At 33.8% G+C, this 14,030-nt stretch overlaps 1 protein-coding gene across 9 annotated transcripts in view; it reads right to left on the reverse strand.

Annotated features, from left to right (window-relative positions):
* The window catches only part of LOC123542075 (atrial natriuretic peptide receptor 1-like), an 802,781-nt gene that overhangs the window by 6,216 nt on the left and 782,535 nt on the right, over window positions 1-14,030 (reverse strand). For all 9 annotated transcript variants that reach the window (XM_053531573.1, XM_053531571.1, XM_053531572.1 and 6 more), the window contains 9 exons: window positions 13,577-13,742; window positions 10,677-10,832; window positions 7,407-7,578; window positions 6,880-7,029; window positions 3,650-3,773; window positions 2,375-2,443; window positions 1,892-2,066; window positions 953-1,051; window positions 398-489 (listed from right to left, as the gene is read on the reverse strand). In XM_053531573.1, coding sequence (XP_053387548.1) covers window positions 398-489; window positions 953-1,051; window positions 1,892-2,066; window positions 2,375-2,443; window positions 3,650-3,773; window positions 6,880-7,029; window positions 7,407-7,578; window positions 10,677-10,832; window positions 13,577-13,742 — 1,203 coding nt within the window. The remainder of the gene's footprint in view (window positions 1-397; window positions 490-952; window positions 1,052-1,891; window positions 2,067-2,374; window positions 2,444-3,649; window positions 3,774-6,879; window positions 7,030-7,406; window positions 7,579-10,676; window positions 10,833-13,576; window positions 13,743-14,030) is intronic.

A 14,030-nucleotide genomic window follows, 5' to 3' on the forward strand; every position in this document is an offset into this window, starting at 1 on the left:
TAGCAAAAGGAATTAAACCGACTAAATGCGTTTTATAAAGCGTTAATGTATAAACATTCTTAGAAAACTCTCTAACGCGTTAGCCACGCAATGGACGAATCCAAAACTGTCAATCATTAATGTTTACATAAAACAGACTGTCTAAGCGGGACTGTCAAAATTTTTAATACGACCTACACAACAGACCACGTGCGTTTTGGGTGTGATACCGCTTGTGAGCACTTGCCCTTGGTATGAATAGAATAACAATAGAGGGAGGAGTTAGATGAAATTTATCGACAGAAATATCTAGCAAAACAGAAGTTGTCTCTCAGTTTCGATATCTAATGTTTATTGCTATCAGTTAAAAACGATGATCTTGAGACACGAGTCTTTAAAATAACTACACGATACAAACCTTCATTTCGACAGCACCCCTGAGCTCCAGGTCAAAGGTCCCAAACTGGTCTAGTACCTCTTTCGTGTAAGGACTTACATGTATTTTCAGCGCTGTAAATGTATAGAAACGACTATTATTCAAATTTGATATTAGAAGTATAAGAATATATGCATTGCCTTTCTGAACTCCTGTCTATATTTTATTCAATGATAAAATATATGCCCATGTTATATATTCGCTGATAAAATACAAGGTCACACTTACTTTTTCAATATGACATATTTCATTCAATCAGGGGAATTCTGTATAAAGTGTTATAAAACTATCTGAATATCAAATATATGTATATATGAAGTTTTAAACCTGCTAATGTTTCAGAAAATAAAATTCCATTCGGCCATATACACCACTTTAAGTGAAACAGACTTACTTAAACCATTTGATTCCTACGTAGCATTTACTATATCGCCAAACAAACAATATCTCGATAGACTTATGTTAACCATTTCATTCCATTTTAACTGCGGAATTCACCAGTTCACCAAACAAACAACATCTTAAAAAAAGACTTACGTAAACCGTTTGATTCCATTCTCGATGCAGTGTTTACCGTATCACCAAACAAACAGTACCTCGGCATTTTCAATCCTACAACACCAGCACATACTGACCCTACAATAATGTTAAAATCAATTATTGACTATTTCGAACAGAAATATTTAGTTTATTTTTTTTTTTACAAATACGGCATAAAAATTATGATGCACTGCAAGTCTATGAAAACCACTTATCAATATAACAGAAGCGTGCGTGTTCAACTGTTTTCACCATTTGATTTTACAGATGAATGTTTCCTAACGTGACTCTTGGCAAGAGTGATCCTATAAACTGAATTATAAATTCCGTTCCTATCTAAAGGATGCAAAAGCTTCTTGTCACGAGACAGCGCATTTAAAAGACGTCATCACACCTCCCCCGTGCCTGCTCAAAACCCGACATTGGAATTTATTGCTATTGATAAATAATCTCAGTATTAAATGCTAATAAACTCGTCTAACAATGTAGTCAAAAATTTACACTGATGTGCCTAAACCCCCCAAAAAGATAAAATGTATGGGTAGATTTCCCGGAAGCACAGAGTACCCCAAACACAGTCATAGAGCCATGCATCGCAAAGTAGGCCAACAACAAAAAGAAGCTGTAATGATAAAATTGTAGACCGGTTACTTCAAAAATCCAAAAATAAATACATTATAAATATTTTCAAAATACAGGAAAATGGGAGTTTGGTGGTAAGGGGTAGATAAAAGGGTCGGATGTAGGGGTAAGGTGGAGCAAGGATGAATATTCAACGGTAATCAATATTCAATATTCAACTCTTATGTTGATATAAACTATGATAAAGTAATTGCTCATTTTTCACATATAAAATTGGGGTCTAGTATACCTTAACATATTAAAGCGATGGCTAAAACCCAACATATTTCAATACCTATAATGTATGAACCTTACCAGTATGGAGTCCTATACGTAATTTTAATTGAATTGAAGGCTTGTGACGTATTTTGAAAGACAAAACTGCGTTCAACAACGCAATGGACATCCTGGATATTTCCCGTGCATGAAGGTTCCCGTTCCTAATTGGTAGACCGGACACCACCATATAGGCATCGCCTATAGTCTCAACCTAAAAAATTACATATTTCAGAAATTCTAGTGAACAAAGGTAAATATAAAACCAACCAACCATGAAAGTGTTTCAAACACTATCTAAGAATTAAAAAAAAGTAGTTTATCTAACGTATGAAATATTAAGCTTCGTCAAGAATAAACCATTTCATTTTAAGTCAGTACCATCATTCATTTTCTGTATACGGTTTATTAGGTGGTGAATAACTTTAAGTAACCTAAATTTGAAATGAAAAGTTTTGAAAAAAAAGAGAAATCAAAACAATTACAGACAATTAAGAATTAAGTAAATGAAAAATTACTTACCTTATATACATCGAAGTTTTCAATAATGGAATCAAATGTAGTATAGAGATCGTTCAGTAAATCTATAACCTGAAATGGAAAGAAAATGTCAGAAAACATATATGCATTTAGTCTATTTTTACTATATACATCTTTATCATTTTTTATTTTAAACGCATATTATTAGATGTGTATGTCTGAAATAATATAACTGAAGTATATTTTAATTTTGTGATGAAGGAAAAACAAGCCATACGACAGTGTTATTTAATGTGTGTAAACATGGGGACAAAGCACGTTTTTCTGTGTAATAACGTCTGCAGAAGCCCAAGGAATTGTTGGTGATCAATACCAAAAGTTTACAAAAAAGTACTTATGAAAGAAGTAAAAAGGAGTTTTTCAACATGTCCTGCGTAAGAGTAAATATTAAGCCCTGCCAAAGCAATCTTGTATCAACATCACGTGAATTGTTGATTTTTATAATATATTTTTTCCTGTCAGTACCTGCCCAGAGACAGTTGAAAAAGTTGTTTGTACGCATGAACACATTTTATTGTTTGAAGCATTTTTAGGAGGAAAGTTAAAAATATCCTTTAATCAATAGTAACCGAGAAATGTGTCGAAATTTACACCGGAAGAGGAAGTTACATATTTTTTGTTTCTTCCATACCAGTAGCAAACGTTTTGAAGAAAGCGATATAAACTGCTTTACTTTGAAAGGTTGAAACATGCATAAAAAGATAGTTTAATCCTTATGATTACAATAAAACATGTTTCCCATATATATTTTATTTGGCCATATGATTGAAAATAGGTAAATCTATGAACTTTGAAAACGTTTTATTAAAATCTTTATTGAACTTTTTTCTATACGCCAAAAATGTTATCAAAGTGCTATTCCTCCGTAGAGGTCCGTTGTGAAAATTGACTGGAGAGCCAAATTTTCAAATCAGTCTAACAAAAATTGAAACAAACGACACCGAACTTTCTTATTATGTTCTGAAGTTTCGAAAAATCAAGTTTAATCAAATTCTACACTGTTCAAAAAGTTTTGAACCGAACTTGCATAACTAACTTGATTCACTGAAATAGGAAATGAATACATGTATACTGTACATTTTCGCTTATAAGACGCACTCCCTTATAAGACGCACCCAAACATCAGACAGGCAATCTATGGTTTCTTTTTCTTTTAATTTCCTTCTAGTACATGCTTATAAGATGCTCCCCACTCCTTTGAGCTGGAAATATGACTCCTAATAATGCGTCTTATAAGCAAAAATATACGGTACATACCTGCATTGGAGTACTCTCTGAAGAAAGCGCCGTAAAACCACATATATCACTGAAATAAATTGTAACGGAATCGAACGTCTCGGGCATGACAGTCTCTCCACGAATTAGTTGGCCAGCAACTTGCCTGAGGGAAAGAAAATAACCATATTTAATTATTCATACCAATATTCACCAAGACAAGAATCATTCATCAGTAGACGAGCCTGAGAGAAGACAGACGGAATTAAAATTATTTCTACTACGACCATACGACCAATGCCATTATTGAGAAATCATGTTTACAGTCAGGCTTCAGCAAAGAGAGTTTGTTATTTAGAATATATTTTTATCTGAAAATAAGTGTACGGTGGTTAAAGGATTCAAAGACTAAAGATTACTAAGTATGTTTTGTTCTTATTTCTGGTTCTTTGATATTAGCAGAAACACTGTTGTCTTTTTTTTCGCAGTTATAACCTCCCTTGCTAAAGATGCAATACTAATCAAACAAGAGTAGTCGCCCTCTGCGATCACAGTTGTAATAACAATTCACATACTATAAGTTTGTAAGACGATGACTTTTAATACTTTAAAGGTCCGAGAAATAAGTTTCTAAAGTATTTATCGTGCGTTTCTCATTTTGAAAAAGGTATGGAACGCTATTTCCCAGGGAAATTTCTCGAAAAAATTTCAAGATATTTTTTACACAGTTTTTATTCGAGTGATAACTTATATGTGTGATTGATTGCCATGATAGGCTGATAGCCTTATGGAAAAAATCATTTACTCTCAAAAATTATTTGTTATTTGTACTGTAAGTGGTTAATCTCATTGCTATCTTTCAGATGAGCAAAAGATCTTTTTTGTTGTAATGAGAAATCCATCGACTGAAACTGAGTATGAAGGAAATATATAACTAAAACCTTGTTCGTGTCGTGCACTTATCTCTGACATGATTAACTACATATTCTAGAACACTGGAAAGGTGCAAATCGCTTACGTGCAACATGTTGTCGTTATTTATATTTATCGATTTGGTGCAAAATGTCTGTCACTGATTGTAATTTCAATCTAAGCAAACAAGTGTGAATTTCAATGCAAATAGTTTTATCATTTTAATTAAGTACTAAAAATATTACTTATTACAGAAACGTGCACGATTTCTGACCAGGCTTTATTTGATTTAGTTTACTAGAGCAGAGATCTTCTTCAGTCAATACCTCATGGAGCAATCCTACATTTTGACACATCTCCTGAATCAGATGTGTGTGATATCTGTCCATTTAGTCAAATTTCCTTAATAACATGTTTGGTCATATCTGTTCATGTTGTCATAATTTCTGAATCTCACGTTTGACCATATCTATTTTTTTTGCCATATTTCCTGTTTGTTTGTTTGTTTTGTTTTGTTGGGTTTAACATGGTATCGACACAATTATAGGTCACATGGCGACTTTCCAGCTTTGATGGTGGAGGAAGCCCCCATGTGCTCCTCCGTGCATTATTTCATCACGACCGGGTACCTGGGTAGAACCATCGACCTTCCTTAAGCTTTCTGGATGGTGTCCTCATATGACGAATTACACGCCCCGAGTGAGTTTCGAACCCAAATCGATGATGGGGAAGTGATTTGAAGTCAGAGACCTTCATCACTCGGCCACGGAGGCCGCGCCATATTTCCTGATTTAATTGTTTGGTCATATCTGCTCATTTTATCATTCGTCTGAAAACCACATGTTTGGCCATATCTGTTCATTTTGCCGAATTTCATTAATCACACGTTTGGCCATATCTGTTCATTTTACCAAATTTCATTAATGACACGTCCGGCCATACTGTTATTATTTTTGCCGTATATACTTAATCAAACGTTCGGCCGTATCTAATCATTTTGTCATATTTTTGGAAACCACACATCTGTTCATATCTGTTGATTTGTCATATTTCCATAATCTCATGCATGGCCATATCCTTTTATTTTTCTTATTTCCTTAAATCACATGTTTGGATAAATCTGTTCATTTGGTCAAATTTTCTTATTCGTACGTTTGGCCATATCTTTCATTTTGTCAAAATTGAGGCCCATACGGAAGATTGCTTTGGCAAGTATGCTGCCTCGTTAAATAAAGTCTTTATTATTATTATTATTATTATTATTAAAATTCGTGAATCACATGTTTGGCGATATGTTCCTTTTGTCAAATTACCTTAATCGCACTTTTGGCAATATCTGTTCATTTTGTGATGTTTTCGTTATCTCACGTATGACCTTATCTGCTTATTTTGTCATATTTACTGAGTCACACATTTGGCCTTATTTGTTCATTTTGTTGTATTTACTTAATAACATGTTTATATAAATCTGTTCATTTGGTCAAATTTCCTTATTCTCACGTTTAGCCATATCATGTTTGGCGATATGTTCCTTTTTGTCAAATTACCCAAATCGCACTTTTGGCGATATCTGTTCATTTTGTTGTATTTACTTAATCACACGTTTGGCGATATCTGCTAATATTGTCAAATTTTCTTATTCATACGTTTGGCCATATCTTTCATTACATCATAATTCGTGAATCACATGTTTGGCGATATCTGTTCATTTTGTCATATCTCCTAAATTACATGTTTGGTCATATCTGTTCATTTTGTCATATCTCCTAAATTATATGTTTGGTCATATATGTTCATTTTGTCATATCTCCTAAATTACACGTTTGGCAATATATGTTCATTTTGTCATATCTCCTAAATTACATGTTTGGTCATATCTGTTCATTTTGTCACATTTCGTACATCGCATCATATCCATATCTTTTTATTTTGTCACATTTTCTTAATTACACATTTGACCATATCCGTTCATATTGTCTGAAGGAGGTCCAAATATAACTTTTCATATTTACTGCCACAGTATTCCGTATCTGCGCTTGCGCCGGACAGCTCTAAAGCTGTCTAGCACACATCAACACATTTTACACGCCAGACCGTTTACAGACACACTTCAAGGTGTAAAATGTCACAACTTAAAGCTGTGGATGTTGAGTACTTCAATTCAGTCGAAAGTATTCTCTTCTAGAGTGTGGCGATCCCTATATATTGCGACGATATACTTATATTTTATATGCATTCTATCTGCGGAGGCGCATGTGCAATGAATAATGCGTAAACGAAGCAAAAATATGCATAAAAATATTTCATAATAAAATTCAAGTACATGTACAGTGACGTTTGAATAAGATTTGTATACTTACTTCGGTAACATCATATACAACAGATCTTCCGCCTTTTTCTTCTGTTCAAGAAAGTCTGCGGTTCTTTCCTCTACGAGTGATTCCAAATTGTTTGCGTATTGCTCCATGCGTGAAAGAAGATTGTCTAATATATTACCCTTGTCCCCATCTCTGCAGTTACAATAGAAAGAAGGTTACCTTAGTCACCATTTCTAAAGTAAAAATATAAATTATTTCCCTTATCCCAATTTATAAAGAAAAATAGAAAATATTATCATTTCTGAAGTAAAGCTTAGAAGATGATAACCATATAAAATGTAAGTACGTACTTCTATATTTTAAGGAATTGTAAATCAAATTCCTCTCTACCGGACAGCCATTAAACGTATCAGTATTTATTTCTAAAGAACTGTAAAATCATATCCCTCCCTACAGGACAGCCGTTTAACGTCCTTCCGTATATTACAGTCGTACAATGTATTATAATTTACTTCTAAGGAAATGTTAATTACATCCCACTCTGCATGACAACCATACAGTCTACTTACTTGTTTAACTTCCTTATAATTGATTTTAATGCAGCAAAATCCGGTCTCTCCATAGGATCCTCCGCCCAGCAGCGCCTGATGACGACTGCGAGCTCGTCACACGGACAATCAAACTCTTCCAGGGTCGGGCGGAACGGAGGCTTTTGCCAATCACGTACTCTTTCTACTACCTCTGTAATATACCATGTTTAAATTTAAGGTAGTGGACTCGTTATGACCATCGGCAATTTCCGTTCATTTACGTATTCGCCGTATGTAATTTCGGCATTCCACGGTTGTTACAAAAAATAAGTTTCAGTTACTGCCGAATGATGCCGAAATCATATACAGATCATGCGTAAAAGAGCGGAAATTTCTGATTTCATTACAAATCCGTTACCTAAAAAAATAAAAGACACCACTATTTATTGCAATGACAACTCAATCCCAGCGGATAAAAAAAAAGTAAATTTTACATACCAATTGTTACAGAAATGAACGAAGAAAAAAATGTTTTTCCTTCCAAGACTTTTGTGAAATGTACAAACGAAAGCTTTACAAATGTCAGTGAATTTACTGGTATGCCGCCTTGTTATTTTAAGTAGGATCCAAAGAAATTAAGTCATAATCGTAATATAAACTTGCTGCATACAGCGTCTTTTCAACATTTCATTACATTCCACAATAATGAAAACAAAGTAATGAACAAATATGTAAAACTAAACTGAATGTGTTTTATCAATATTCTACATCTAGCGTTAACCAGACATACACAATAGATCAAGAACTTTTCAAATGAAGCAATATCCTGTTTAGATAAAGTCCATTCATTTCCTACAGTTCCGAGTTTGGATTAGTTCTTTTGCTCTGACACACGCATTATGTTGATATGAATGCCATGATATCAAAACAAAAACAAGAAAGACCATATACAGTCACGTAGCCACAAAGCTAATTATATTTCAGTTCCGAGAAGAAATGACACAAAATAAATTGTTGAATTCTCCATTGTCCATTATATCCACTTATCCACACTTTATGGTGACAGTCGCATCCTAATCGATGGCCTTCTTACCGCGAGACGAATCGATCCAATGATCCCACCTGCTTTACCTACAGAATATTGGTCGTTTTGAACCTAGAAACTTTGTTTTTGCAAATACTTTTGATGTATACCCCAAAAGAAGAAGGAACACATGTAAGAATATCAAAAGAAACTAAGTAATTGAAAATCCGGATTTCTGTTGTTCCAATCCAATTATATGAAAGGGTATCGCGTGCAAATAACAATTTTTCTTAATGGTATACTTCCGCGCATGCGCAGATCAGACGGGCTATGGAAATCAAGTCGAGTGAAGAAGATATTGTTTGGAACAAGTATGAAAGTATACAAGTAGCTTGTATTCTACATATCTTTTTATTTTAATTTTTATTGTTCGCTCATTGGCTAAAATCGTCTTACAATTTACTTAACAATTTTTTTTATAACTTGAATGTAGGGAAACAATAATGTTGATGCTCAATATTAGCAAAACTCTTGATGCAGATGTTTTAAATAACTTTATCAAAATTGTCCATTTATCACTACAAATCTCATACAAACGCAATGCTTTAGCTGAGCTTTGTTTAAATTCTCTTCATAACAAATTCATTCATTACCAGTATTGCAATAAAGCAAATATTTTGTTTGAACGACTTCCCATTGCAGTAATTAACTTTAATATCAACCATTCCGTCTGGGAATTTTATTGGTAGTTGTCACGGACATGCCGACAAAATTGTTAAATTACTCCCCATTGTCATGAACACTTGTGATGTTACTGTTTTTCCAGTCAGCGCAGACCCTTTTGTCGTTTTTTTAAAAAACACGAAAAGCTGTCACATCTCGGTTTATTCAAACAATACCATATGTGACATTCATGTTTGAACTTAATTATTCCCAATAACTGTAGTCAGCGACTGTAACATCATGCACGCTAGTACCCAGTCTAACCATCGATAAAAATCCCCCTACTTCTGAAGTTCCTTATAGCTTTTATTTTAATATAAAATGACAAGTTAGTTGTTCAGGTAGAGAATATGCATAAATAAATTGTTATTGAAACACTGCTATCAGTATAACAAATGAACTTATATAGTAAGATCCATAATGGGAGGTAATTAAGACTTTCTACTACGCCAACCAAATATCTAAATCTATGACAAATACATGAGAAAACATTTATCGAAATGGGATAAATTTTAAGTATTAATAGATATAATATATGTTACATTCAAAACAGAAAATGTGGCTGGCGTAATGACCCTATAAAGAGTGTGAAATGAATAATTTTACTACAATGATTCCCCATCCCTGAATCTAACACCATCTGCCTTAAACATGCTATTATTATGTTAAGAGTACATATGCTGAAGTTGCAATTGTATTTAAAGCTCCATAAAGCTTTTATTCTATGTACAAATACATATCATGGCTTTCCATTTAGTTGGTATGCATAACTTCATGATTAAATAAGCACCAATTCTAATGTACATGAACTAAAGAGTTACAGTCATAAAGGGAGGTAATCATAAACAATGGATTAGACAATATTTTCTACTATGATATTTAATATTCAAAAGACATTTATGTTCATAGGGAAACAGAAGGCAGCCATATTTATAAAAAAGGCAATATGAGCCTTTAAATCGCATTATATTAGAAATGAAGACTGAAATTCAATACAATTCTGAGTACTTATTCAATGCTATTGAATTCCTAGCGTTGGTCATAATTCAATTAGCTAATTGGAACAATCCTTATGCTGCTAGAATCGTTAGAATGTAACATGTTTGTCCAAAGAAGTAGAATAACAACACTCTCCAAACACAGCCGAGATCATCGCAACTGATGAAACTTACAAACACTTCCCTTTAATTCATAAAATATGCATGACTTGCATATTTTCTCTTAACATAATGGTGCAAACCTGTTCGTAAAAGTAAGCAGTCAAGTATGTATGAATTACACTGTACGGCAGATGTTTTCATATTACCTGTATTTGATATAATATTAATTCATGAGATATCCATTACATATCATCGATTTGGTGTTTACAGGCTTGGTAATCTGGTCCAGAAATATATTTAGGGCATACAGAGGTTAAGCGTGACTGTCTGTCTGTTCCAAGTCAGTAGACTTACAAACCCATTGCCATGTTTTATTCATTACAATGTCTTGAATACCATATAGCCTGTTATACCCACTGTTTTGAATGGAGCCTAACTTCAAGTATGTTGCAATATACGTACCCTTCGGAGATAAGTCTAGATTTGCGAGATAAAACACTCCGTTTCTGTACACGATTTCTTGACATATAATTGCAAAGCTGTACACGTCGCCTTTTGATGTACCATTCGGTGGTCGATTATACACCCGGAGAAGTTCTGGTGCAGTCCACAACAAACCTAAAAACAAAACAATAAATCTTAGATCTTTAGTAGAGTTGTCTCAACATTAAGGGTGCGCAGCGTGTTATGTTTTCTCATAGTGTCTCATGAAAATTAATTTGTTAATCTAATGTAGGGGCACGTGATGTTTTGTTGTGACTAGTAAATGCGACCATTGTTTATCTGCAAACCGTGACGTCATTTTCTGTTGATTTCCTCGAATTAAGCATTTCTCTTTACAGTATTTCTGATATGTTTTAGTGATTAGTTGACACTGTGGTCTTTCGGTGATGAATTGTTTCAACAACTTTATATTTGACAACTTATTCACACCAAAGAGTGATGGACACCGTTTTACTTTGGAAACTATGCCTTTGACAATATTTTCACAGTCTTCTATTTCATCTAGAAATTAATTTTACGTCAAAACACTCTGCTGTATTGCTTATGGGCAACTTCCAAAACACAAGAGCTGTCACTATTAGTGACAAATGCCCCCGAGCATTTATGCCAAGTAATTTTAAAATCCCTTCATCGATGGCAGAGTTATGGACCAGACAAGAAACAGACCATGTGACCTTGACGTTATAGCTAAGGGTCTGGATCTTGCGGATGACACGTATGCAAAGTTATTTTATAATTCCTTTATGGATGGCAGAGTTACAGTCCGGACAAGAATTTAAACGGACGCATGCATGCATGCATGCACGCACGAACGGACGGACCGGCAGTGCGATTTTAATATGCCCACCTTCGGGGTCATAAAAACAAGTACGAAATAGTAAAACCTCAGCCCTGTATGAATACAAGTATCTTCAATCCAACTTTATTTAATGGAATACAAACGGCAAAGTCGTCATTGTATAAATCCCCTAAGAGTTGACAGCAAACAACATAAATATCCTTATTGCGTTGTAGCTGCGAACCCTCTGCAGAGATATTTTAGTCTTAAAAAGACTCATTTTAGCCAATTCATGTGCAAAAAGGTTTACCCTTGAAGACGGTGTTTCATAGTTTATATATATATCCAGTAAAATGATTCACAAAAGTCTCTGGAAAAAGCCTATTAGGGTTATTTATGTTTGAACTAAGAACTAACATGATGTAATTAAACACATCATTACTGAAAAGAATCAGTACGTAATTATTTAGCAGATGTAGTTATGTCTACAAATAAAACGACAGACTGAAAAGGGAAGGTTGGGGAAAAGCGGAGTCAGAGATAAAAAAAACCCCTCATTATCAGAGGTTTAAGGGTATTCTAGATCTAAATCTCATATTGGAAAATAAGAACAACTTTTACATATAGTTTTGCTATGGTAAAATCCCTTTCAAAGTTCAGCTGTGAATAACTTTCTTCCATCTTACGATACTCGATGACATTTTTTCAATAAAATAAACTGAGTTTAAAGCTAAATTTAATAAACCGAGTTTAGAGATCAGTTTCAAAATTCAGCTTTATTACTGTTCAGTTTTAAATTTGAAGTTAGAAACGACACTTGACCCTGGTTTAACACAAACTGGTTTGAGAGACCGTTTCAGTGCTTCGTTGCTGTGAAATCGTTTAACTTGCTTAAATCGCAATCTTAGCACTTGAAGGTATTTACTGCATTCACACAATGAAGATTTAAGCCGCTATATAACCACTCTCTGTTAATATGCAATCGTGTAACATCTTAGCGCTAAATGTGATTTACTGCATTGACAAAATTAATACTAGTAAGTTAACTGCTATATAACTGCTCTCTGTTAATATGCAATCGTGTAACATCTTAGCGCTAAATGTGATTTACTGCATTGACAAAATTAATACTAGTAAGTTAACTGCTATATAACTGCTCTCTGTTAATATGCAATCGTGTAACATCTTAGCGCTAAATGTGATTTACTGCATTGACAAAATTAATACTAGTAAGTTAACTGCTATATAACTGCTCTCCGTTACTATATGAAATGTGTAACATGTTTTATTTTGACATCTTAGCGCTAAAATTGATTTACTGCATCTACGAAATGAATCAGTCAGCAGCTATGTAACTTTCTTTTATTTTTGTCATCTTTGCGCTAAGAGGGATTTACTGCATTGACATAACGAAGAAGTTACCCGCTGTATAACCACATGCCGTTACTATGAAACCGTGTAACTTGCTTTATATTTTGTCTTTATTGCACTAAAAGTGATTTCTTGTTTGATATATAAAAAGTTAGCCGCTATATAACCGCTCTCCGTTACTATAAAATCTTTTAACTTGCTTTTAATTTTGTGATCTCAGTGCTAAAAGTCATTAACTGTATTTACATAATGAAAACGTTAGCCGCTATACAACCGCTCTCCGTTACTATGATATCTTATAACTTGCTTTTAATTTTGTCATTTTACCGCTAAACGTGATTTAATGCACTGATATAATGAAGAAGTTAACCACTACATAATAACCCTTACTATGACATCGTATAACTTGCTTTAAACCTATCATCTTAGCGCTAAAATGGGATTATTTGCATTGACAAAATGAAGATGTTTACCAATGTATAACCGTTCTTCGTTACTGCTAAATCTTGTTACTTGCTTTAAACTTTGTCATTTTAGCGATTTACTGCATTGGCCATAATAAAGAAGTTAGCTGCTATATAACCGTTCCTCGTTACTCTTATATCAAATAACTTGCTTTAAACGTTGTCATATTAGCGCTTAAAGTGATTAACTCCATTGAGATTATTAAGAAGCCAATAAAATTTTGCAATAAATAAGATTAACTTACTTCTGTAATGAGCATACGAGCCTTCTGGAACCTCTTCGTCTTGGCCTCTCAGGTCGTGAAGCCCGAAATCTGCAATTTTCAACACAAATCGCGAATCCACTACACAATTTGTAGATTTCAGAGCTCCATGACTTCGTATATCACTAGCACAAAGATAAGCCATTGCCTGTAGAAATAAATGATTTATAATAAAATAGAATACATGTTATGGAAAAGTGTTTAAACCCTTACTAAAAATTTAAAAAATGTTTCTGTGAGCGATCGACTGATTTAGTTTAGTTGCCTATATTAGTAACACAAATCAATAATGTAAAGGCTTCTGTGAGGTTTGATGGCACCAATGTGCTCGTACATGCGTGAAATATTGCATAAGGAGGTCTACAATAACGGTACTGAAAGCTGGACTTTACATCAAAGAACAATGTATAACTAAACTCCATTGATCTAATTAAAT

Source organism: Mercenaria mercenaria, chromosome 19 (genome assembly GCF_021730395.1).
Source record: "Mercenaria mercenaria strain notata chromosome 19, MADL_Memer_1, whole genome shotgun sequence".
NCBI classification, from domain to species: Eukaryota; Metazoa; Mollusca; class Bivalvia; order Venerida; family Veneridae; genus Mercenaria; species Mercenaria mercenaria.